The sequence below is a fragment of the Trachurus japonicus genome, chromosome 8 (assembly GCF_045865225.1).
Source record: "Trachurus japonicus isolate A0001 chromosome 8, Traja_1.0".
Classification (NCBI taxonomy): Eukaryota; Metazoa; Chordata; class Actinopteri; order Carangiformes; family Carangidae; genus Trachurus; species Trachurus japonicus.
Window position 1 is genome coordinate 23,341,017 of NC_140914.1, and position 27,374 is coordinate 23,368,390.

Below are 27,374 nucleotides of genomic sequence, written 5' to 3' on the forward strand. Positions count from 1 at the left end.
GTTTTTTTTATTTTCACTGAATAACTGCAGCAGGAAACAACATTGATGAGAGCAGTGAGCGTGAACCAAAACAGTAAAGTAAAGCTAGAAAACCAAAACAATGAGCTGAAAGAGGCTAAAAAGGGGGAAAGCAAAGAGTCAGATAATGTTTTTCAATGCACAAAACATTTCACGTTAAATGTAATCCTTTGATTATTTCTATACAAATGCTGATTTTTTATATTATGTTTATAATTTCATATCATCCTAATCAGATAATGTAGCTTGATAGAAAGTGCTGCTTAGACAGCATTCATTTAAAACAAAACAAAAAACAATCTGACAAACCTCATTATCGTTACTTTAGAGTTCAGCACCATCACTAACAATAGACCCAACCATTTAAGTTCCTGTTACATTTTGAAGTTATTGCTGAAAGTCAGAATTACTTTCATTTTGTTTGGTAAGAACAATGTGGGATGTGTCACAAAGAGATTAGACTAGCTATACATGAAGAACATCAATGAACAGTCTGACACATTACACTCAACGAACAACCTACTGTATAATAAAAACATTGAAAAAGTGTCAAGCTAAATCAGTAGAGGCGAGTGAGAATCAACCAGTTCAGTTTGCTGTTTATAGACACTCTGTGTAGAGTGGTGTACAATGTAGTGTCTCATTATTGCATCAGTGTAGTAGTGTGGGACTCCTTACAAGCATTTTTAGTTACTCAATACTCATTCTTTAGTTTCAGTGAGCTGTTTGGCATCAGTGTTCAAATACATAATAACATTGCAAAGCAAAGCATGAAAGTGGATATCACTTAACCTAACCCTTGCTACTGTCAGTTATTAATGATACCGTCTTTAAAAACACACAAAAATCTAGTTTTGGTTTGCTTTTTATTTCATTTTATTTTATTAACTTCTATCTTAAAAAAGAAGTATGTTAGAGTTCTTCATACTACTAAAAGTCTTCATTTCTGCAGGTAGATCTAGAGACTCTGGAGAACTTGCAACAGTGTTTGAGAGTCAGCCCTAGAGAAGACAGTATAGTAGCCTATGTATATGTTGTTTGTTATCGCTCACGCCATCAGCTGATGTTTAAGGGTGTGAGACTGACCAACTCTATGATGAAGCATTACTGTAAAATTCATTGATTGTATCTATACTGAGTTACTGTTAAAAGAAAGGCAGCTGGTTTGCCGCTGATATTTTTGTGAGTCATTGTCATTTGTTTGAGCTTCATGCAAGATATCAAATCGTTGTTTCAGAATCATACGTACTCCACCATAACATCTGCACTTGACATTGTATAACAGACGCAGAAAGATGTTTATTAAATGACTGTTCATTCTGCATTCATGTGAATCAATGAGGTCAGTGATAAACGTTGCTAATTTAGCTACTCTACATATGCAGTATATTTCCGTTGTGACATCTGTGCAGAGACCAAACACAAAATAAAAGCTCTGGTAGAAATGGGTCACCCTCTCACTTCCTGTGTTGTGTGGAATGAGGGCTGAGGGGTGGGCAATGTGCGCCGATGTGAAGAGTGTGAGAGACACCCTCAGTACTGTGTGTGTGTGTGTGTTGTTTTCAGTGTTTACATGTCCTGTCAGGTGGTCCTGGTGGTGTGTGTGTGTGTGCGTGTGTGTTTGTGTGAGAGTGAGTGAGCGTGTGTATTAGAATGTGGTTTGACATTTAACTTTGACACAGCCAGCAACATCCGTTCACCTCACAGAGAATTTACAATATTTAGCCATGTCGGTAAAAAACCACACAAGATGTTGCTTTTCATCAGTGCTTCTACAATTGTTTCTTTCTATTTCACAACAAGTAAAAACGTTAACCTTCATACCCAAATGATGTCAAGCTGTTTCACTGAATTGCACTCAAAAGAGAACACGCTTTTGTACATCTGCTCACAGTTAACGTGTTACTCAGAACCCAGTTGTCAGCCTTTAAATTGAAAAATGAGGCAATCTCGGCATTCTTCATCTAATTGTGCTCACTTAATCTTCACAGGATAGGAAAATGAGTCTTGCACGCACTATTCAAACTGTCACAATTATAAATAATATGATTCAAAGGATGCATATATTATTTATAATCAAGATTAGAAGTAGAGTTCAAACAGAGCATGTCTGTAGTAGTTTGGATAATGTCTCAACAATTACATAAAACAGCACTAGGTCAAAACAAATTATTGTGTTTCATTGGTGACCAAAAGGATTTCTTCCACTCAATTCTGGGTAATTCTTACCAAGTATTGACTCTGTGCTTTGTTAATTTAATTGTTTTGTTCGTATCCCCCAGCAGAGCAGATTGAAGCATATCTGATGTACTGTGTTGAGTCCACCACTAGGTGACTCTTCTTCCTCTCGTTTTTGCTCCTTTAGGATACACAACCAGAAAACCACCGGCATCTCTAACTGTAACATTTATTAGCTCTGCTGTTTTTCGGGTGTCAAGGAAGCTTTTAGAGAGAAAGAGCTTAGAGAAAGAGCTTAGAGAAAGAGAGAGAAAAAGAGAGAAAATACCCTGTTAATTCAGCTGTAAGCTTCAGAGTTTGTTTTGGATTCAACCCACAGTGAAATGGGAGGATGTGAGGTCAGGCTGACCGTGAGGAGTACAGACAGATACCGTTGCTATCAGAGGGAGAAGACGCCAGATCAGTCTCAACCACCACAGCAGCCAGAGAAAATATGGTGAGAGCCAGTGTGAGAAGCAGTTACCCAAAGTAACAGGAACAGATCCAGGAGCTTACATTTTATGTGTGTGTGTGTATGTGTATGTGTATGTGCGTGTGTGTACAGTGCTGTGAAAAAGTATCGTTCCTGATTTCTTTATCTCTTTTTCGCATATTTGTCACACTTCAATGTTGAAAATCATCAAACAAAGTTGAATATTTGATAGATAGATAGATAGATAGATAGATAGATAGATAGATAGATAGATAGATAGATAGATAGATAGATAGATAGATAGATAGATAGATAGATAGATAGATAGATAGATAGAACCCAAAACACATACATTGACAGCAAACATGCCACATACAGAAACAATGCAATAATAAAAAGAAACAAACCACAAAAACAAATGCATCAGAAAACAACAGAGCATAACCACACAACACAACAAGTGGGTCTAGGCGTGTTTACTGTGTTATCTGTTACTCTTTCATAATATTGCAGAAAAAATATATGCACATACTAATCTCATACTTGACACTCAATAAAATGATGTAGTTGTAGGCTCTTGTCAGCCACCATCATTATGGGGTGGATTATTTCTCAGCTTGGCACAAGGTTGTAAGGAAACAGAAGAGATAAAAATCTCATATGTTATCCCCCTGAGAAGGGAAGGATGCAAAAGGTGTTGAACTCTAGTGGCTGCTTGAGGTATTTAGAAATTGTTACACAGAGCTGACCACCCATTTCATTTCCCCTATGTCCAGTCTAAAACAAAGACGTGTGAGGCATCATCTTTTCATTACACAAAGTACGTGACTTGATATATTTCCTAATTTCCAACTGCAAAATAAAAAATAAAAAAAACTTCCTGCCCCATCTACAAAATACATAAATAAATAAAATTAGAAAAAAATACAATCCATTTAGCTCTTCTCTCTACAGAGAGTTTTTTTTTTTAATGTGGCACAGCAGGAACTTTTATCCTATCTTTAGTCGTTGTGCTCGTAAATTAGATTACTGCCTTAAACTTGCTACGTGGTAATGAAATGTGCACATGCAGAGAAGACGTTTTAACTATAAAACCTGTTATTCAACCAGCTTGAGAACCAGCTGTCCATGTTCTTTATCTTCCCTTAGCTTAACCACAAGAACGCTTTGACGTCTGAAGTTTCCGCTCACCTCTGTCATCCAAATTTGAATGCAATTCCCCATACTTATGTCGACCACTAACAATGTGTTTTGGGGAAAAAATGTGAGTGGGACTGTTCGAGTCAAAAAAAAAACCCACAAAACACACAGCCTAGGGCCACATAGTCAGTTTTATGAGCAGTTATAGCCTACTGTGATCAGTAAATCACCACACCCAGGTGTAGCAGCAAATGATTCACCTGGGTTCAGAGAGAGGAGAAGGATGACTCCAGACAGGTTCAATGATATGTTGTGTGAGAGATGATGGAGCTGAAACACAGAGATGAATCAGATCAGACTCCTGATTTAAGAGTGCCTTATACTAGCTGAGAAATCACCAGGTCAGGATAAGCAGACAGAGTTACAAGCTGCACTGGGAAATGAGAGTCTGATTTCAAAAAACAGCCGATAGCAAATAAAAACGGGAAACAGCACCATGTAGTCTACATAAGTGGTTTCAAATACGTCTCATAATGGTTTACATTGGCTAGAGAAACAGAGGAATGTTCTTCTTATGTAATGGTAAAACAGTCTATGAAACCTGAACCCGGGACCCACAGGCGATAATGTTCAACAGCTGTGCTCACGCTACACGTGCACACAAATCCTGCCCCACGCCGCCACTTGTTCTCTGGCTGTGGTACACACAACATTATAATTGTCATTATTAAGTGGTTAGTGTGTCTGTATTAAGCCGTGGACAAGTGTATATAATGGTGGCCGGATCACAGAGGTTTAACAAGATGTTAAGAGGGTGTTTTGTGAAATAGTGGACAGTTTAACCACTGCAGCGCTTTTAAAGTAAATTAGTCACTCCTCAGCTGTGCTAATAGTTTATAGTCAAGTAATATGCTTCAAGAAATTGTTTTACATTTTGGAAAACACCACACTTGTTTTATCGCTAAGCGTTTCCTAAGGGGATTTACAGGCCTTCAAGTCAGCATACCATGCACAGCCACTTAACTTAGCATAAAGCACAGAAACTGTTTTTTTCCTCAAAGACAGGCTAATCTGAAGAAAGAGAAGAAGCATGTTCCCAAAAATGTCCAATTTTTCCATAAACAAATCAGACAAATTAATTTAGCTTAAAAGATGACACCATTAAAAGCTCTAAGAGTATTATATTGCTCCATAGCCATTGTTAGCACTGACACCTGTTGCCACACCAATGATTCATCCAGCATTGCATCAAACAAGATACAAGTGCTACTTCAGCACAGCCAATACTCAACAGTGACTACTAGGCTATAGGGTTTGGGGCTAGCTCCTAGCTCTCGACAAGTAGCCTAAATGTTAACCAGCCTACCCTACCTAAATGTATAAATATCTGTTTTACTTTGGCTGATTAGATTCTTCAGGTTTGTTAGGAGCATGTGTGATGTGTAGACACCTGACACGATTTGTGTGGGAAAAAAGTCATTTTGGGGGAACATGTCATGATGTGATGGTCTGACACCTGCTGCACCAACACACACCCTCCCTGTCTCCTTATTCCTCCTTATTCCTCCTGTCCTTAGTGCTTTTCTGTTTATCCTCCAACCCCTTCTCTCATTGTTACATCCCCCTCCTCAACACAGAACAGGAAACTGACCCAGATCTGGAAATATGTAGTGCCCCAAAAACCCCTCCCAACCCAGACTCTATTTCAAATTGCTCTCCTGCTTTCTAGTCTCTCTCTCTCTCTCTCTCTCTCTCTCTCTCTCTCTCTCTCTCTCTCTCTCTCTCTCTCTCTCTCTCCTTGCAGCTGCAGCAGATGGGGGGTATGGAGGAATTCAGCACAGCGGAAACACAGACCCAGGGGCAAATGAACAGGACTTTCCCTAAGTTTATAAATAGATCCGTCCAGGCGTTTCAGAATTGCTCACTACATACATTTTGCCTGTAGCAACAAACCCTGGAGTTTACAGTCAGATAGGTGGACAGACACTTGTTGCCAGAGTCTCCATGAAACTAGGAGGGATTAATAGGAAACATCTTAAAACTGCCGAGACAGAGAGAGGGAGAGAGGGCTGCCGACTCAGGACCGACTCTCTCCTCCGCCCTGCGCCTCCTCAGTGGACTGAAGCAGCTGCAGCGACGTCAACGAGGTGAGATTCATTCAGATACAAATCTCAGATACCAGCTGTTGAGCGCTTGGTGCATGAGCACAGACAGGGAGCGTTTTTTTAAGCTGTGAACTTGATTCAGAGTCTGTAGCAAGCTCCAAAGCTGCACTAGTCTACAAACAGGTTTGTAAAGCAGAATATCTATAGAAATCTGCAAAATGCAAAAATTAGTCACATTGTTTTCATTGCTGCATCTCATGGAATATCCCTGCTTGTTTTGACTAGGACTTTTAAGGGTTACTGTAAAACAATGGTTGATAAGATGTGTCATTTCAAACAAGTCAAAATACTTCAGATGCCAGCAGACAGAATAAATGTGATTTAGTGTTGGATATATTGCCTATTTGATGTACAAGTTTCCAGTTCAAGTAGAGTTTTCCACACACAAAAAAAACCTGTTATATAATATCCCAGGTCAGTGTATGAGCCACATCAGATACTGAATAATCATCTGTGGCTCAGTCTGTAAATCCCAGCAGAACTTAACACAAGAAGCAGATTTCCCTTAAAGATAAAGTGGAGAGAGAAAACATCCCCAGGACCAATGATAATATTTTTTTACTGAATTCACTGGGCAGCTGAGAAACTTGGAAATTCACACACATGCTGTTATTGCACACAGTTTTATGATTGTGGTGAATACAGTTAAGACCTCCAGATGAACACAGAAATTCATGACAAATCCAAACAGCTCCTCCAATTTTAAATAGAGAGAGGAAATGGTGTAAGGCAGTGACCCCGAACCTCTCTTACATGGGAGCCAAACACCCAGTCTTGAAAGAGATACAATATGACTGCCATCAATGTCTGGGAGTGCTTGTTTTGTGTCTCCTTGCACAAATATTAGGAGTCACTTCAAACAAACAGGACAGCAACTGAAGCCACTGGTTGAATGTCCTCTGTTTCTATGCTCCTAACACAATTGCAGAAAAGACACATAGGCTACTTCAGTGTTACCAAGACTCACAGACGCCCCTCCAATTTTTTTGTTTATTTTTTTTCCTTTTTTTCATAGTGGAAAACATGTAATCATAAATGTTTGTAACATTTATAATCCCTCTCCCTCTCTCTCTGTTTGTGTGTGTGTGTTTTACTGACCATCAGTCATGTATGCAGGATGCAACCCTCAGTATGGATGCAGCTGTCCAATGTAAACACAGCAGCACACAGTGTTCCCATGACAGTACACAGACACTGACTGATCACTGCAGTCTGGCAGACGGCCACGACTTTTCCACAGAAACATTCTCAGCTCAGCTGTTTGGCCTGAAAAAAAAAGGCCACTCCTCTGATGAATGGCGGGGTGTCGGCAGGGTCGTTATTCTGGTGGCCCCACCTTCAAAATTAGGTCATTTTCTGGACTTCTGGGGTTTGGATTATGGAGAACATTAGTCTTTGAGGAACCATTTGACTCAATTGTCAGCGTCAGCTCTGTGCAAAAGTATGTATGGAAATTTTCTAGAGCAGTTCATTTAAACAACCAGTGACATGTCACTCACAGTGCAGTCCACTTTCAATATTTTCACTGGCTCATGGTTCAAGATTCCTCGTCCTCTTTTCCACTGCTCTGGGAATTACATCTACAACAAAATGATCTGATTTTCTGAGCAGCTGCTGAACACATCATATTTCAGCTATGTTACATAAACTGAATGGAGTGACTTCAGTAGTGGGGCAGCTAGCTTTTTCACATTGATTTATGTGAGCTAATGATATTGTTATTGATTATTACAGTAAATGTTGTGGAACACCAGGTCAAATAGCATCCTTTGCTTCAAGTGGGAGAACTTCATCACGTCACTACTCTAATTCACCGGATAAGCATGTCGTGGAATACCTATCACACTGAGTCTCTGCTATGTCGGCTATTTTACTGTAATGACAGCGTTCACCTTGACTTGTTTGACCAAAACCAGGTCTGTGATACTAGCTCGCAACAGCAGTGTCTCTGCATCCAGGATTTCCACGATTTTGCTGATTGGTTTAACGGAATGCAAACACGGCAGAGCATTTCCCTTTCCATGCTTAGCAGAATACTGTAATATAGGTAGCTTTTGGACCATTGTCTAACAAAGGCACAGTACTATGAAAATAGGTGCTAGATAGATAGATAGATAGATAGATAGATAGATAGATAGATAGATAGATAGATAGATAGATAGATAGATAGATAGATAGATAGATAGATAGATAGATAGATAGATAGATAGATAGATACTTTATTGTTCCCCTGGGGGGGAATTTGGCTTGGGCACAATGCCGCCAGACCCATCAACCACATACAAAAATACACATAAAACATTTTTTTTTTAAAGCCATAGAAAGCGCACAATAAGATTTACAAGACTGATCAACTTGCAGATGGTTTCAGTGAAGTCGGCTGTAAAGTAAAAGTCACCAGGATCCAGATGTGTTCAAACACAAAGCTAAGACTCTGAGGTCCTTCCAATCATCTGATCATCATCTCTTATTACTCTTTAGGCACAGCCATGTTGGGTGTCCTTCTCCTTCTGTCCCTCTCCTCCCTGGTGGACTTGGTGCCTCCCCCAAGAGCTTCACCTGCCCCCTGCAAGCGCTGCTGTGATGACCTGGAACCAGCAGAGGGCAGTGGAGACCAGCCATCTGTTGGGGGATTCAGCTATGTGCCAGAAGTCCGCACCTACATCAACATGACAATCCTTAAAGGTAACTCAAAGGACAGGCCGCTGTAGGCATTCGTATGTATTGGATCTAGAAGGTTTCAAGCACTTTACAGAAAACCATTCAAGTTTACTTTCCCCCAAAGTTTAAAGTCAGCACAAGAGATTGTAAACTGTACTGGCACAACTGAACATAGCACACTCACTATAGACTTTTTGGGATAAACAGAGCAGTTTCCAAACTATGAGCTCCAGTTTTGAAATGGAAAAAAAAAATCTAGCACAGAGTCCTGATTGTTAAACTTGTAGAACAATGTGCCAGTAAGTAAAAAAAAGTCAGCTCCTTCCTGAGACATGAACTCATCTGGGTCATTGGACACCAAACTCAACTCCACATCAGGTCCAGTGTGTCTGTGTGTTTGGTTCAGTTCATGTGGTTTAAAGGGATAGTTCACCCAAAATTCAAATTTCACTCATTACTCACTCTCATGTCGACTAAGGGCTGTGAGAATTTTCAGAGTCCTCCGTGCCTTCTCTGAGTTACGGGGGGGTTGGCGCAGCAGTATTTGTCCATAATGGTTGTGAATGGATACCACTTTTCTTCGTCCAAAAAGACACACCACGACCATACTGATCGTCTGTAATGTCCCTCTTGTATTGAAGCCCCGACATGAGAAATTGTTCCGCCGGTCAGTGCACTGACACAGGAGGAGCAGTGAACTGAGACACTGGGAGCTTCCACTACAAACAAGCTTAAAATATAGACTTAATTAATTTTTTTTGGAACAATTTCTCATGTCTGGGCTTCAACACAAGAGGGACATTACAGACGAGCAGTATGGAGGTATTTGGATGTTTTTTGGTGTGTCTTTTTGGATGAAGAAAAGTGATATCCATTCACAACCATTATGGACAAACACTGCTGCGCGGACCCCCCTGTAACTCAGAGAAGGCACGGAGGGCTCTCACAGCTCCTAGTTGACATGAGGGTGAGTAGATAATGAGCGAAATTTGAATTTTGGGTGAACTATCCCTTTAAAGAAAGTTAAGCTGGCCCAAGAAAACACCTGTTAAATGGATTGGGGTTGATGTACCTTTAGTGACCAAGTATCATTTCTGTCTTTTGTAAGCTTCTAAGTATGACTAATATCACTCTGTGTAGGTGACAAAGGAGATCGTGGCGACAGAGGGACGCCAGGTAAAACTGGACAAGAAGGCCCCCCAGGCCCAATGGGACCTGTTGGCCAAGACGGCGCTAAGGGTCAGGCAGGTCCTCCAGGAGACCCATGCAAAGTGCAATACTCCGCCTTCTCTGTTGGTCGTCGCAAATCACTCCACAGCCTGGAGTCCTACCAGGTGCTGGTGTTTGACACGGTCTTCGTCAATCAACAAGGCCACTTCGACATGTTCAGCGGGAAGTTCCTCTGCCAAATCCCAGGGATCTACTTCTTCAACGTCAACATTCACACATGGAACTTCAAGGAGACATATCTGCACATCATACGGAACGACAAAGAGCAGGCCATCGTGTACGCCCAACCCAGCGACCGCTCCATCATGCAGAGTCAGAGCCTGATGCTGGAGCTGGAGCTGGACGACGAGGTCTGGGTCCGACTCTACAAGAGGGAGAGGGAGAATGCAATTTACAGCGATGATGTAGATGTCTATATCACTTTCAATGGGTACCTCATCAAAGCAAACACAGAGGACTAATGAAGAAGAGAAGGAAGACAAACTGAGGATGTGACTGTTGAGCAAACGAATGTCTTCCTTGATTTTTTTTTTTTTTTTTGAAAAAAGATGTTCAACATACTTCATCTTTGGTGCCAGAATCACAGTTATTGTAGCAGAATCAGTGATACCTTTTTATGAAGTAAGCTTAATACGCTCACCGCCCCAAAGGGAAAGTGTCAGAATTTGTGGATTCATTTTGTATATTTGTCTGATTAGATATCACAACAACAAGAAGGATTCTTGCATTTCCCATTCCACAGGGTAATAAGACTATTAATTTTAAACAAGAACATAATTTGTTATCTGTTTCTTTTAATGGCAGAAAATGAAGTGAGAGATGGCTTATATTTAGTGTTGCCAGAAAGTAATTGATGATTTATGCAGCATAGGGAAAGAAAAAGTACACTTGAAAAGTTAACATTCGTGTGGTGCTAAAATATGGTGCTAACTCAACTTTTGTAAATGGCATCTTTGACTTTTGAGTTTTGTAAAACTGTACTTGAATGGTTTGTGTTTCACAAATTTGCCAGATGGTGCTGATCATATTTGTCGTAGGCTATTAAGTTAGAAATATATCTGATGACTGTGACCCATGAACCTGAGGGTCAAAACACAACATGAAACACAAAAACAATTCTGATGGGTCAAAGACACGTCTTGTATGTTACAAGACAGAGTCTAGAGAGTTTATTCAATGGATCTGATGATTAATGTTGTTGGGCACCCTAAACTCAATGATTTGGTGACTGATTGTGTTGCCAGGCAACATTTGTTTACTTATCACTAGTAGCCTAGTGATAAAAATAAATAAATAAAACTAACCTTGAAACCTGCAGAAATTTTGTTTGGTCATTTGTGGGAAGCAGAAATTAGTTTTCAAGTTGATACTTTGAACCTGGCATAAATTTGAAGATGTATTCTGGTCAAGTGTAAATCAAACAACACACTCCTGTGTTTGACTGAGGGGTTTCCTGAAAAGTTACCGCTTTCGACATACATGGTTTATGTCAGACAGTGACGATATATCATCTGGGGGTCCGAGGGGAGTCCAACGCAGAAGTTTTGGTTGAAATTGGGCCAGTGGTTTTGGAGAAAATGGCGAAAGACCCCTCCAGCAAATGCAAAAAATGTTAGCCCCCCGGGGGTGTTGAAAATTGGCATTTTGGCCCAAAATTCAAGTTTCTCAAAACTCTAATATATCATCTGGGGGGCCGAGGGGAGTCCAACGCAGAAGGTTTGGTTGAAATCGGGCCAATTGGTTTTGGAGAAAATGACCAAAAACCACACAGGTGATTTTCAAAATTTTTAACCCACGGGGGTGATGAATTTTTTTTTTTTTTTTAACCAAAAATTTTAATTTCTTCAAATTTCTCCAAACTCAGGTATATCATCTTGGGGGCCGAGGGAAGTCCAACACAGAAGGTTTGGTTGAAATAGGGCCAGTGATTTTGGAGAAAATGACCAAAAACCACACAGCCGATTTTCAAAATTTTTTAACCCCCGCGAGTGTTGAAAAAGTTTTATTTGACCAAAAATCAAATTTCTTCAAATTTCTCCAAATTCAAATATATCATCTGGGGGGCCGAGGGGAGTCCAACGCAGGTTTGGTTGAAATCGGGCCAGTGGTTTTGGAGAAAGTGACCAAGGCAATTTTCAAACATTTTTAACCCCCACGGGTGTCGAAATGTTTGTTTTTTTTTAACCAAAATTCGAATTTCTTCAAATTTCTCCAAATTCAAATATATCATCTGGGGGGCCGAGGGGAGTCCAATGCAGAAGGTTTGGTTGAAATCGGGCCAATGATTTTGGAGAAAATTACCAAAAACCACACGGGAGACCTACACCAACCAAGCCTGTGATTTTATTGAAAAACGTCATCAAACTACTTCTCCTCAGGTACAGCACACAGCTCTGAGTAGAAAACACTCCTGAGCTTCCTCTGGCTGCACACACACCTCTACATGACACACACAGAGCTCATAGTATGTTAAAGGATCCATAGAAAGTGTGTTGCAGTGGGTCGACTGACAGAGCTAGATGTGTGACATACCTTTTCACCACAAGAGGGCAGTACAGCTTGTCCGCTCAACTATTGAACTTTATTATTATTGCTTGGGAGCAATGAAACCAAGTTTAGCAGCTGTCAGTGCTGGCAGAACAAAGGTGCAAAAGGCAGGAGTGCAGTGCAAGAAATATCAGTTACACAACAAATAGACAGAACTAAAATAAAAATAGATTAAAAAAAACCAAACAAAAAAAAAGACTAAAAAATAATAGACAGTGTGTGTGTGTGTACGTGTGTGTGTACGTGTGTGTGTGTGTGTGTGTGTGTGTGTGTGTGTGTGGAGGGGGTTTTGCCCCTCAGTGGGGGAGTAGGGGCAAGGTGGAGTTGTGCATCTGACAGCTTGAGGGTAAAAGCTGTTTTCAGTCTGCTTGATGCAGCTCTGAGGGTGCCCAAATGTGTGTGTGCGTGTGTGTGTGCGTGTGTACATATAAACACGGAAATGTGTTTTCCTGAAAGTGCACCCACAGGATAATGTGCTGTCAGTTGACCTCTGTGAACTCTTTGCAGACAGATGCTTTTAAGTCATCTGCTGTCTTTGTGTAATCAACAACTGGGAGACACAAACAAGATTCATCACTGAACTTTTTTGGAGGAGGAGGATAAAAGCGAATATGCTTAAGATTTGAGTGCCACAGAAATCACGTTCAGTCTAACGTGATTAACCACACACACTTTAGCACTTCAGTGCTTTATAGTGTGGATAACATCCTTAAAGTAAAATTAAACAGAATGCTAGGTTCATTTTGAATAGATCTCTGACCTAAGTTTTGGCTTTGCATTAGTTCCTGAAATTTGTGACACTTGACAGTAACCCCACGAAACAGAGGCACGACCAGGACTCCACAGTTAATTACAGTGACTGGACGTATCTTTTTAATGCCCCTGAGCTGTCTGAGTTTTCTCATCAACTGATAATGTGAAATGTTTTCTGGTTGCTGGAGGGAGAGCAAGAGTCAGCCGGCAGGGCTGACCAGTTTATGACCTTTTCAGTGTACAGTGGCCATGGGAAAGTCAGATTACATCACCATGTAATATTTTAGAGCTTAAAAAGTATTTAATGGAAAAACTATGTCTTGACCTTTAGCCTTGAAGGATTTTTCAAACAATGGTTACATAGCGTGTGATCACTAATGTTACATTGGAATCTGAATTTAAGAAAGTTGAGATTAAGCAACATAGCAAAATACCACAAATTGGTTTCTAATCTTTTTATCTTGTTGATATCCTTGTCTTATCATTAGCTGCATCATTTTGAGCCAAATGAAACAACCAGATATTTAGCCAGTGGGAGCAGAGTCATAACTTGGCCTAGATAAAGGTTTTCTGTTGTTTGCATCTAAATCTGGTCATTTCCCACAGCGTAGCTAGTATGAGTGTTTCCTGTGTGCCCAGTAGGTGGTTTCTTTATGAATATAATTACATATCCACATTTGTGGAGGCAAGTGTCTTTGTCCCTTGCAACCCATATTTAATGCTATTTTCAATTCAGCTCAATTCAGCGTTATTTTTATGGTACCAAGTCACATTGTAACCTCTATTATCTCCAGGCACTCTGCCGGGTGAAGTCAAGAACTCATACAATAATATAGAGAAACTCAACACCGATATCCATAGGTGTAATCAATCAAAACATCTGTAATGATAGCAGCACCAATTAATGATGATAATGATGATAATGAGATCAGAGTCAGAGAAAGAGAGAGAGAGACTACAAGAGGGAGAAAATACAGAGTTAATGACATGCAGTGTGCATAGAGAGAGGGGGAGAGACTACAAGAGGGAGAAAATACAGGGTTAATGACACGCAGTGATATAAATGCATAGGGAGAGGGAGGGAGAGAGAGAAAAGAAGTACTTTGCATCATGTGGTTCCACAGAGAGGAGCCTGGTAGCTGTGAGGGTGTTATGTTGGGATAATAAGGCACCAGGACCATTAATGGCTTTGTAGGACCATTCTGGATGTTAAGCTAACGCAGGAGATATGAGGTCTTTACCGGCTATAGTTCCTGTCAGTACACACTTTACAGCATTTAAGCCATTAGGGCGTCCTCCTGTTGAGACAGGATAGTGGTTCATGAGCTAATTCTCCCTAACAATCCTGTTCTTTCTCTTTCAGGCGTAACTGACCAACAAACTTCATCCTCTGTAGTTTTTTTTTTCTCTTTTTGCTAGTTTATTGTGTTTTGTGTGCATTAAAATAAAAAATAAAAAAAGTGAACCTTTTATCTACAAATAAAAACAAATGCAATGCAAACATTGTAGCTATTGTGTTGTTGTGATGCAGTGTTTGACCAGAGGTTAGTCTGAGGAGGGACGGCAGGAGATGTTCAGTGCCACAATAAAACATGATATTCAGACAAAGGTCACATCAACAGGAGAAAAGGGAGATGCTTTTTACTGAGGTTTTTGTGTTTTACAAAATGTTGTCATTACTCCAAGAGATGTTGCCATGGAGATTTTGACAAACACGAGCACAGCGACATCTAGAGGATGTCAGTGTCAAGTTGATCATCAAAGCCAATGTTTTCTGTTGTAGCTTTAGCTGTTGTTTCTTCGGCCCTTCAGCCTCTATACAACACGTATTGTCATGGACAGTATGCGTGTGTCTTTTCAAACCCTATCATCCAGTGTTTCCTTATTTTTATAGATCTATATATACATACATACATATAGATAGATAGATAGATAGATAGATAGATAGATAGATAGATAGATAGATAGATAGATAGATAGATAGATAGATAGATAGATAGATAGATAGATAGATAGATAGATAGATAGATAGATAGATAGACAGACAGACAGACAGACAGACAGACAGACAGACAGACAGACAGACAGACAGATAGATAGATAGATAGATAGATAGATAGATAGATAGATAGATAGATAGATAGATAGATAGATAGATAGATAGATAGATAGATAGATAGATAGATAGATAGATAGATAGATAGATAGATAGATAGTGGATATATTCCTCCACCAGGCTCTCATGTCAACTGTCACAACACAAAGTGATGATTCTTCATGGTGCTGAGATAAAACCACAATGAATTATTCTCTGCATATCTGATAATATGCTAATATAGCAGGTCAATATTCATCTTGTGTCAGTATAATCTAATATGAATTGTATAGTTCCATTACACCATATAAAACCATTTATCTTTTTATTCTGTTGAGACAAGTGATGTGCACAAAGAGAGACTCATTAATCTTCCATCATGCCCCACTACCTTTATTTCTCTTGCACTTTGACCAGAAGATGCATGACACCATAATACAAATGAAACTGAATGAATACTTTGCATTTTCCCCCATGAACGAGGGGAATAACAATACAAAAAACATCTATCCAAAAAAATAGATTTTGGTGTGTGCCACTATTTGTTAGGAAATGGAATGAGGTCGAAATGTAGGACAAGGTTTGGTACCGCAGCTTCAACAAACATTTAAGCTCTTTAAAGCAGTGATGTTGTCTTGTTGTTGTTAGATCACTGAGGAAAAACAATATGCATATCAGCAGTCAAACCCTAATCTTAATAAAAGGCTCATTGTGACTGATTTCCCCATATAAAACTGAATGTGCGCATAGTTTAATTCTGCCGATAAATACACTTTTTTCTTTTTGCCTTACAAAATTATTTCATGTTTTTAGTTCTGTTGCTTGCAGCAAAAAAAATACAATAGAACACCGTAAGAATATAAAAGAGATATGAAAATACACTGAGTCTGACAAACACTGGCGTGTGTGGGAGTGTAGGATGAAGTGTGAGTATAAACCTGCATCACTATGACAGGAACACACTTTTGGGAAAACCAGCCACTGGTGTTTGATAATCTATCCTATTCAGGTGTAAACTAAGCAAGTAAGAAGTTAAAGTTTAATTAAGATGAAAAACAATATTCAGTTTTTCGCCGGACCAAAAACACCCCATGCATAGAAAATAAACTAAAAAGGCAGTGAGACAACACTGAGTCAATAATGTGTTTACAACGCGTACACCTCAGTGACAATGTAGCAGAAGCATGTCCATGACATCACATACAGTACAGATCACACATGTGGTAAATGACACGACCACTTTGAAAAGCACACTGACAAGAGTCCTCACACAATCACAACTCGTACAAATTCCCAGAGAGACGGTCAGACTGCTTTGCTGAAGGGCTCCGTGATTTCCTATTAGTCCCAAATAATAAATCACATAAGATAATCAAGGCCCAGTATATCAAATATACCTTGTTGTGGCTTCATACAGCTCGCACTGTATTTGTGTTCTAAGTAAAAATGAAGTCCTTCTACAAAAATACTTTTTTGCTGTGTAAATGTATGCAACCAAAGGCACTATCTTCTCATCCCACTCTTGTAATATAAATCATATGACCCAATCCTTGCCCAGATCGTGATGTGATTAATCCTGACTCTAACCACGAGCCAACCTTTACTTGGAAAGTCTGACGTTAATTCTACAGCCTCGTCTTGCTCCGACTTTACAGTTGTCCTTCAAATGCTAAAGCATCAGAGCACAGCACCTACTCGAGAACACTCTCTGTGAGTGTTGTGTAAAGCGTTCAGCTCGTTGCTACAAAACACTGCATCCCGTGAAATCGCTGCCCTTAAAAAAATGTTCATATTTAGGGAGAAAAGGGGAGGGGGGTTCTTGCGGGGAGGGGGATCAGCAGCACTGCAGTCTCCAGGGTTACAGTTGCAGTTTGTGCATGAAAACACAAAGATGATCAAATGCTGATGATACCAGCGTCATGGTAATAAGCAATAAAAGAAAAAAAAAAAGAAAAACGTTCCCTTTAGGAAACTGTTCAAATCCACCTGTGCATATGCAGCGGAGATGAATTCAAGAGAATGTTGAAGCTCCAGTTTTACGCCTCAAAGACAAGCTGAGGCAGATCCAGCTCCTCCGTCTCGTGTTCACTGGAGCCGCTGTGCTTCAATGTGATGAGACTGCGATGTGGCTTTTTATATCACGCCCTAAAACTGTCAAAAAAAAGCAAACTGCTAAAATGCTATCCGAAAATAATTCTGTACATATAATCTAATGGTCTTCTCCGTGCTGAAACCCAAAATGTGCCCAGGTCTGCAAAATGCAGGAGGGATTGTTGATGAGGTGGAACACTGTTTCATGTAGCACATGAATATCTTCTTTATGCGTATGAGGTATAACATAATAATGTTTCTGACATTGGCACCTGTCGTTAGTGTGTTCAACAAAAAAAAAATCCCTTTCATGCTTCACATAAACATAGCACTTCCACAATGTGAAATAAATTAGCTGACAACTAACACGCTAGTGCAACTACACTTTAATCTCACTTTTTAACACCTTGTTTTAGCTTCATCGCCTGCTCTTAGAAAACCAGTGTGCACGTGGCGATCCGAGGAAAAAAAAAATCCCAGACAGGCTTTCTGTGACAGCACAAACATGGCGTATGTGACATCACTTCCGATGAGGTTTCTCTGCAACATCCTGCTACAAAGCCTGTGTGATCGCCACAGTTGGTCAACGAACGGAGCTGTGACATCACAAATCAGAGGCCCGGTGCGACATCGAGAGTGCGAGATACTCAGGGTGGAGTTTTTGGAGTTAAGGACTACACTGAATGTTGGACGTGTTTAGGGACACCCGCTGTCTGCACAGTCCACATTTCCTGCTGCCGCACTCTGTGCTTCTCATTATCTTTGCGATTTGATAAAGACAAACAACAATGGATAATGGCTGTTACCTGGCTTCACCTGAGTTAGTGCGCTACCTTTGGAGCGGTGGGTGTCCTTAACGACGTGGACATTCAGTGTAGAAAAGACTGGAGAACATATTTGAAAAGCCCAGAACAAAAAAGGGAGGTGTCACACTGCATCGTTTCAAGACGTAAAAACATTTTTTGTCTGTGTGTGGGAGGGTCGGTTTAATAAAAACACAAGTCACTCGTTGAGGATCGATTCCGGTCTGTCGTAGCCAAAGAGCCTGAAGTCGGGTTCGTACAGCTTGTACAGTTCTCTCCGCGCCTCCACAGGCACTGTGCTGAACCAGTCGGCCTCCCAGCTGCTGGCTGTGAGGTTCCTATGGGACGTGGGGAACTCCACCACGTTGTCCACCCGCAGCAGGCGGAGGAGGTGCTCGGCGTCCTCTTCTGCCGTCTCCAAGTGACCCACAAAGTCGTACTGAATCTGGCACGGGTGGCAGAGCCGGTACACCTGCCGCCAGTGCTCGTTGAAGGGCATGTCCTTCTCCGTCTGAGGGTCCAGGAGGTACTGGATGAAGTGGGAGAAGGAGGGGTGGATGCCCACGGCGAACGCCTCGTCCACGGAGGCGGGAGGTGTGGGCTGGTTGGCATAGCGACGCAGCATGACCTGTGCAAAGCGCCGATAAAAATCGTCGTTGCGCAGCTCAAATTTGTTCCGGTAGGCAGAGATGAGACGCACAAACGGGTCTCGCACAAAAAGGAACTTGGTGTACTTCTTCAGCTTCACCTTGGAAAAAAATCAACACAATACTATCACACACAGTGTAATGGCCATGAATTAGAGCAGATATTGTTAATATGATGCCGACTGGTACATCAGGTAAAAGCAAAATGAACCCATGTCAGTCATTCTGTAATAAAAGGTCAGCCACATGTGTCACAGTAATTAATGTTAATAATTAATGTTACTCTGCATTAAACATAGATCAAAGCAGGTAGTACATGTAATGAACAGACTATTCTGCTTTTAACAAAAACACAAAAACATGTGTGTTACTATGATGACACAAAAAGTGCAACATGAGCACATACCTTCATAAGGTGCCGTGCAAACTTTCCGTAGCGCTTCCAGAACTTATTGAAGGTAAAGTGCATGCTGCTGTTGTGGACCAGATCCCTAGGGATGGCCAGCGGGTCTCTCTGGGGAACGCCATCCTGCAGCAGGCTCTCACTGAGAACTATCATGATGCGCTTCCAGTTACTGCATGCCACCTGAGAGAGACACACACACACACACAGTCAGGTAGAAACAAGCTGAGACACGGGCAGGAAAACAATATCTCAGTCGATGCGCGTTGAGCTGACGAGTCCATCCGACCAACACCAGAACCTACCTTAGGGACGTAGCAGTAGATGATGCCGTGTCTGTCGTCCACAATAAGGTGATCCAGCTCCTTGTTGGGAATGTCATCAAACGAACGGTTCTTGCCAGGAAACACCACACTGTCATTTGCGCACATCTCCTGAAGTAGCTTCCGCCGCTGCTCCTGGGTAGTGCATGTGATAAAACTAATCAATATTTTTGATGATAAAGAAACAAAACTTCAGGTATGGGCGAAAGAACAAAAGAAAGAAAGAAAGAAAGAAAGGCTCTTGCAGCAATTCCGTTTACTCATGAGCATTATTGGAAGTTTGTAAAAATCCATCAATATTACAAGGCTGTAAAGCCTCCTCCAATCCATAAAAAACAAATGACTTTAGTCTCAGTCGGCTCCTTTTAATTAATGTTTCTATGAATCCTTCCAATACGACAGTCAGGTGATATCAGATTCACATTATCTGAATCAGAGGAGCTACTAATGTCAACTAATCAAGGTTTAGATATGTATGTTCTGTATGTGAGCACCACGTTCTCTCCACCGGCCTTTTTAATAATACACATTTGGACTTTTCTCTGCAGGAAACCAATAACATTAACAAGGGCCCTGTTTAAATGGCCCAGGGAACGAGCATAAAACCGGCTACTGCCATGAATGGAAGATTAATCAGTTACTACTACTACTACTACTACTACTACTACTACTACTAGGCAATGGCAAGGCAATTGTATTTGTATAGCCCGTTTTTACAAACAGTTTGTCTCAAAGGGCTTCACATGGCATCATAGCAACATCCTCTGCCCTTAGACCCTCACATTGACTGAGGAAAAACTCATGGAAAACCCTTTTAACAGGGAAAAATCAGAGAAACCTCAGGGTGAGCAACAGAGGAGGGATCCCTCACCCAGGACGGGCAGACGTGCAATAGATGTTGTTACAGACAAGAACACATTTTACAACAGAGAATGTGTACTACTACTACAAAATATGAATGACAATAATAAACAATAACAATGATGATCTCAGACATTAACCTGTCTCTCACGGAGCTCCGCTGCCACTGGGGTCAGGTGAATCTTCCACTCCCGCCGCGGTATGTACCGCTCCTCGGCTTTGTCTGATTGGTTGCTTGTGTCAGCGGGAACGGGGTCCGTGGGCTCACCGGTTCCTGGCTCTAGGAACTGGTTAACGAAGGCATCGATGTCGGACAGGAAGGACGGGGTGCGGGGGGTGTGGGGCTGCTGGGGAGGGGGGTGTGGGATCTTGGGCCCCGGCGAGACGGGAGTGTGCAGATACAGGTGAGAGGCTCCCACATCGTCCCAGTAGATGATGATGAGGAGGATCATGAAGGCCGAGCCCAGGACGACAAAAATGCGGAACATCCTGGACGTTCCCATAGTGACTGTTGCTTTGCTACAGTATCACCATAGCAACAGACTTATTATAACTATACAGGGCGTCTCTACAGCATCGCCATGGCAGCAGATTGGAATAGTTTACCTGGATCTTTTTTTTTTTATGTGATCACCAGGGTTCTTGCTACAGGGTCACCATAGCAACAGAGTCAAGGTCCAGAAGCTCTCTCTCACCATGGCGATAGATAAAGATAACGGCAGCTATAGCAGAGTCTGTGGTAGGGCTTATCATGATGCTGGTGCACTGCAGGAGTGTGCTGCTCAGGAGTGGAACTGGCCATTCATGGATTAGCGCTCACCTCTGCTCCACGCAGCAGCAGCCTGCACACACACACACACACACACACACAACAAAGACAGAGAAAACCACCGTTAATTCACTCTTCCTGAGAAAACCACTCCCGTTTCTGAAAAAAGATAATGTATTTGTCTTATTGTTGGCTAAAAAAACTAACACCAGAATGACAAAATATCAATCGCTGGATTTTTCAGTGGCACATGAAAACATGAAGAAACAGAAAAGCAAAGAATTCAACAGCACAAAGGCACTTCGATGGAAAAACCAAATTTAGATCAAAACATCACGACAGACCAAGGTTGTGAAATAGAACTTGGCAATTTATCATGCAAGTGTTGCTGCTGAGGTGTTCTGGCTCTGCTACTGACCAAAGCTTGAAAACCAGAGCAAAGTGAGTGAGTCTGACTGTTTACTGGGCTCAGCTTTTGACAGTGGACCTCTCCTTCACCTCTTGAAGTTGAGCGAACTCCCACTCCCTGCAGTAAAATCACAAGTGGTTGTCAGATATCAGCGTGCCAGGGGGCATGTGGGTAATGAGTTTTGCATCGCACAAGTGTCCCGCTGTACCCATACCAGGCTTCCTATGGATTATGGTACAACCTTAACTTGGCACACTTTAATACTGAGCACCTCTGAAGTAATAAATAGCCCCTATGTTAGCAGCCTTTGAAAGACGGCCAATAGCAAATATTTCACACACCTAACCAAGATACGTTCTGTGTGTACAAAACACACTGAAGCTCACTGTGCTCACACAGTCCACAAAATAGCCCATTACTCTGCGGAGAGCTGCAGAGATTCCCTGAAGGAGTCGAGAAGACAAACACAGTGTCTGTTCTAGATGTAGTTTTTATCTCGATCACAAATTAATGTTTCCTAATTACACTCTATATCTATCTCCTCCTTCCTGTTGAGTTTAAAAATCAAAGAGCGTCGCATTCTCCATGTCCACAGGCATCTAAATATGGAGCTCTTGTGCAACAGTCCACATATTATTTCCTCTTTCCTGACGCTGAGAGGGGACCATTGACATGGAAAATCATCATTCCCGTCTCCACTCCTCATCGCTGCACACCAACGAATTAACTGCCATCTTCTCTCTTAGGTCTGTCTTATCAGATATATCAGGAGCAGCAATAGAGATCCTCTGTTAGTGGGGGGAAATCATTAAGTACATCCACTACATATCCTACTTTAATTACTAAGTACAATTTTTACATGTATTCCAATTTTATACTTAAATACATTTCCAAGGTAAATAGGCCTACAGTAGATTCTACTGCAGCTCACTCTAAAATATATCATATGATGTATTGTTTTTGTGCCTATAATGGCAAAAGTATATAGTATAGTACAGTGGCTATAGTATAGTTTTTTCTTTGAATATAAACTTCACTAAATATTCTTTTAAAGTCTCATTACCATATCATAAAATGTCTTGTTTTGTTTAACAAAGAGTCCAAAATCGAAACTATTAATTAGGGCCCGAGCGGCGACTGCAAGTCGCCCGGCGAAAGCCCTATTGTAATTGCTCTGTTTATTATTATTCTTTCTTTCTTTCATTCTTTTTCTCTCAAAAGGATCGCATTTTTGGAGGCTTCAACATGCCCCAAAACGCGTAAATTTTGGCATGCACATCAGGACTGGCGAAAAATTTGATATTTTAAAGTCGTTGGAAATGGGCGTGGCCAAATGGCTAAATAGCGCCCCCTAGAAAATTTCAAAACATCAGCCCCGCCTTTGTGTGTCACCTAGACGCATGAAATTTAATGGGTTTATAGAACATGGCAAGACACACAAAAAAGCCTCTTAATGTCATGGTGAAATCACAACAGGAAGTCGGCCATTTTGATTTGAATTTTTGACCTGTTTGATCTAACTTCTCCTACAGATTTTGTCCGATTGACTTCAAATTGGCTAGAGACCACCGAGATGCCACTCTGATCAAAAGTTGTGCTCCGCAGGTCTCTAGGTCAAAGGGCGTGGCTTCTGGGGCCTTGAGGATTTTGGCGACTTTTCGTTTGCTCGCCATTTCACCTTCGAACAGCTCTAACGCCCACATACTTTATCCGATCAACTTCAAACTTGCTGGACATAATGTTGGCTCCGCCCTGAACGTCCCGATATATTAATTTCCTACGTCACTCATAGCGCCCCCTGGTGGTAACAGGAAGTGGCCAGGTTTTACCTTAACGTGTACTGATGCCACATAGTTGACCCCATCAACTTCATTCCACTTCTAAAACATGCAGACTAAGGTGGTGAAGCTACATCATGAACGCTGTGAAGCTACGAGTAATGGCGTCCGTGTGGCGACGCGGCGTCAATTCCTCGCCATTAAAATACGTTTGCCTTTATGATGGCTTTAATGAACTCGTATCAACATGAAAATTGGTACACAGGTCCAGGGTCACGACCTCAACGTCTCCATATGCTCATAGGCGATCTCACTCATGTCGCCCCCTAGTGGAAACAGGAAGTGGCATATTTTACATCAGCATTGTCCGATTTCCTCCAAACTTCACATGTGTGATGAGGGACTGACCCTGAACACACCTGCACGCATCCCATTACTGCCCCCTAGTGGATGAACCATTAACTGCTCATAACTCCCTCATGCTTTGTCCGATTCACTCCAAACTTCACATGAGTGATGAGGGGCCGCCCCTGAACGCACCCACCTACAACTGCTTAGCACCACCTGGTGGATGAACAAAACATTGCAGCCCCGACATGCCTCAGGCCCCGCGGTCGCATGTGTGAGCGAGGGCCCGTCATCGCCGCTTGCGGCTTTAATTAATATATTATTGCTTTTATTTACTAATCAAATAAAGACAGATACCCAAGTGTGATCATCTTTTGTGTTGTAATATGCAATATAATACAATATTATTAACGTATCCATTGATTGGTTGGCTTTTTTTTTCTTTTTGGATAGATAGGGTGACATCAGGTAAATTGGGCCATCAGGTAAAATGAGCCAGTTAAGGTTTGAGCCTCCTAGCTTTTTAAGTTTTAACAGGCAATGGCTGTAAATGATTTCAAATTGTTGCTACAACTGTACTTGAAAAAAAACAATTGATTTGAGTGGTCTCTGGTTGTTGTTGTGGATGGGACAATGCCTTATATTCAGCCTGCTGAGGAGAAGTGTGCGAAAAGTGGCCTGGCAAACAAATTTCACTTGAAACTGATAAGGTTGATAACTCCGTAAAAAAACAGATCTACAATAAAAAATGTGATTTATAATACACATTGTGATTCCCCCCATTGGATAGAATGCAAAATTCTTGCCAAGCTTACTTATTTTTAATTTAAATGCATTTTTTGTGGGTGGCTCAATTTACCTTAATGCATCATGGTAAATTGAGCCATGCATTTCAGCTAAAATGGGCCACATACAAAACACAGTCTTACACTGAAGTTATACAGAAATTGAGGGTGCAAAACATGTTCAAAGTTAGATATATATCCAAGGTTGGTCAGTGCCACTCATGGTGCCATTAGCACTGTGGGGGAAAAAATGGCATCTATAATGCCACACACACACATACACACACAGTAAAAGAGCCTATAACATAGTCAGTTCACAAAGAGCATAGCAACAACATGATCATGTAATTTTAAAATGCATTTTAAGATTAAAAAATGTCTTCAACCTCTTATGTTTTTACTGTTAATGTTAAGTTTAGTGTTGTAGTTTAGTAGTAGTGTCAATTAATTATTAAAATTTTAATGATTTCTGCTAAAATTACTGTGTTGTTCTCTCTTGGCCCAATTTAACTGAACGGCTGGCCCATTTTACCTGAACCTTCATCGTACCTCGAGAGGGAATATCCCGATACTTTAACTCTCATAATTCCAAAATAATTATACTTTTTAATTTTTTTTTCACACAGAAACATTTAAGAGACCTATGTCGATTTTTAAAAATATCAATGGATTTCATGCATAGCGTTTTTGATGGTCTTATTAATCGTTTACCAAAAAGTGGCCCATTTTACCTGACTTCACCCTATGTATTTTGTCAGCACAGCCTGCTTATCATGAATAGCAGTATAGGCGCAACGAGGCTAAGGACTTTGTGACTTGTATATTCTATATGGAAGCCTAGGCTGAAATTAAAATCAATATTTAAGGATACAGAGGGGAACTAACTCTTTAAATGTCTTAGCTGACGCTCCTCGCACCTTACTGTGTTGACATTATCTCTTAACTCTCTCGGTGTCAAAGAAGTCTTGATGCAACGTGAACTGCAAGCGGTAGTTTATCAATCTACCGGGGCTACCGGGGGGTTAGCTGCTGCTCCACCACCGTGTTTCGTTCAGCCCCGGTATCAAAGCAGCTGTGTAAACAACGGGCAGAAGCCGTAAGAGCAGCCGAGCAGCCTGAGCTCACACCGAGCGGCTGATAAATCACACCGTCCTGTCCGCAGCAGCCGTCAGCGGATGCCAGACCGGACACAATGTGGTCTTTGATGGGAGAGCGGTGCCGCGGGGACGGACTGTTCCTCACGCCGGGAGGCACGCGGCATGTGGCTCGCGCTCACTACAGTGTCGCGTGGAGGAGGGAGCCGCTGGTCACATTTTTTTTTTTACGTGGTGATAACGAAGAGCAGCAAAAGAAAACAACGGGCTTCCGTACAGCCCGTGGTCTCATCCATGCACATCGCTAGTGTGCCTGGCTGGCGGCATCAAGGTGTCAGAGAAGAGGAGCTCCTCCCTGGAGAAGAAAGAGCTGCTGCAAACATGTCTTTACAACCGAGGGGAGACACGCTTCTTTACTTTCCTGGTGTATGAGAAACAATAGGACAGAGAGAAATAGACCCGCGTCTCCTCACCTCTTTTTGTGTGGCGGTCTGCTCCGCTCCCAGCGCCGCGTCAGCTGAGTCTGCCTGCGATGCGAGCCCCCTTTTCTCATCTGAGGAGCTGGAGCGGGAGCACGCCAAGCACCGCGAGAGTTTGGAGCTGGGGTTTCTGCAGAGTGAGCTCATGAGGGGAAAAAATCACTTTTCTGGGTCAGCTCCAGCATAACATGTCTCTACCCTGGGATGATTTATGTAGACAGCCCACAGCTCCTGCCCCCCCTCCCCCTACCGCCCCCTCCCTACGGGAACTGTGTGCTGAAAATAACCTGCTGTACCTGCGAAAAACAAATGTCATTCTCACTCCAAAAAACTACACCAAAAGAGTGATAATAAAGAAAATGTGGCTGCGGGGATCTGTTTGCGTTCATGTAGCCTCGGGCTGATGCGGTTACAATCCTGTTATTTGTGAGCCCTTTTCATCCTGTGACATCAAACGTAGCAAGGAGCCCCCACAGAGCAGCTGATTCACTTTGCAACACACGCGCGCGCACACACACAGGCACGCACGCAGGCACGCACGCACGCACGCACACACACTATCATCTGCTTTCAATCAGCCTCATATATTTCACCCCCACTCCTGATGTTACTCTCAGCACTGTGTTCTCATGAAATTTTGCTTAATATAGCTGTGTACTCTGGCAGTCATTCTGCTTTGATCACACACACACACACACACACAGAGAGATACACACTGAGCATGAACATACAAAAGTAAAAAATATATATATATTACCCTACATAAAAAATCTCAAGAGCTCAAGAGATTAATTGTAAAATAATTTCTAGGCACTCAAAAGGACGATGAAAACGTGGGCACCGGCTTATAATATTTATATACGTAGTATATAATCACATTTAAAATATATATATTTTTGTACTTTTAATGGTGTTTACTGCAATTTATTAAATACAATATGTTAAATGTTTTGGACAAGTAGCAAATATAAACCTACATAGGTTGTCCTGGGGTTCTTAGTATTTGGGACTGGTGGATATTGGTGTGGGCCTGTCTCATCTCACAGATGAGGAGATTACCCAACACCCTTATGAAAGAGGTCACTCTAAATCCCCTTCTGTCCTGCACATTTTTTTAATGAACCTTCTGCTCATCTTTTTTTTTTTTTTTTTTTAAATTCAAACACTCATAAGCTGTAAATAGTGACCACAGCCACTGGTTTACTGAGTTAGAGATAAAGTTGGTGAGTAAGCCCAAAGCATGGACCCATGATCTGGAGTTGAAAGGGTTTTATTCAACAATCTCATTTTGCTAAGTAAGTAATGGTCAATTATGACAATTATGT

The 27,374-nt window shown here is 41.5% G+C and overlaps 2 protein-coding genes across 2 annotated transcripts; one reads left to right on the forward strand and one right to left on the reverse strand.

Annotated features, from left to right (window-relative positions):
- The first annotated feature begins 5,552 nt into the window (after positions 1-5,552).
- On the forward strand, positions 5,553-10,399 carry c1qtnf6a (C1q and TNF related 6a). The gene is made up of 3 exons (XM_085784769.1): positions 5,553-5,955; positions 8,455-8,658; positions 9,775-10,399. The coding sequence occupies exons 2-3, from the start codon at positions 8,463-8,465 to the stop codon at positions 10,323-10,325; spliced, it is 747 nt and encodes a 248-aa protein (XP_085640895.1). The 5' UTR covers positions 5,553-5,955; positions 8,455-8,462; the 3' UTR covers positions 10,326-10,399.
- Positions 10,400-15,636: 5,237 nt separating this feature from the next.
- Positions 15,637-26,147, reverse strand: LOC146983270 (carbohydrate sulfotransferase 12-like). Its single transcript, XM_085785328.1, has 5 exons — positions 26,044-26,147; positions 20,528-21,229; positions 19,509-19,661; positions 19,207-19,386; positions 15,637-18,901 (listed from the first exon to the last, which is right to left on the reverse strand). Exons 2-5 carry the CDS (start codon positions 20,888-20,890, stop codon positions 18,353-18,355), a joined length of 1,245 nt encoding a protein of 414 aa, XP_085641454.1. The 5' UTR covers positions 20,891-21,229; positions 26,044-26,147; the 3' UTR covers positions 15,637-18,352.
- Positions 26,148-27,374: the final 1,227 nt, after the last annotated feature.

Excerpts from the sequence above, each read along its gene's own strand:
- c1qtnf6a (XM_085784769.1), top strand. The coding sequence starts at position 8,463 with ATGTTGGGTGTCCTTCTCCTTCTGTCCCTCTCCTCCCTGGTGGACTTG. Across the intron at positions 8,659-9,774 it reads CAACATGACAATCCTTAAAG|GTGACAAAGGAGATCGTGGC; the intron begins GTAACTCAAAGG and ends CACTCTGTGTAG.
- LOC146983270 (XM_085785328.1), bottom strand. The coding sequence starts at position 20,890 with ATGGGAACGTCCAGGATGTTCCGCATTTTTGTCGTCCTGGGCTCGGCC. Across the intron at positions 19,387-19,508 it reads TCTACTGCTACGTCCCTAAG|GTGGCATGCAGTAACTGGAA; the intron begins GTAGGTTCTGGT and ends TGTCTCTCTCAG. Across the intron at positions 18,902-19,206 it reads TTGCACGGCACCTTATGAAG|GTGAAGCTGAAGAAGTACAC; the intron begins GTATGTGCTCAT and ends TTTTTTTCCAAG.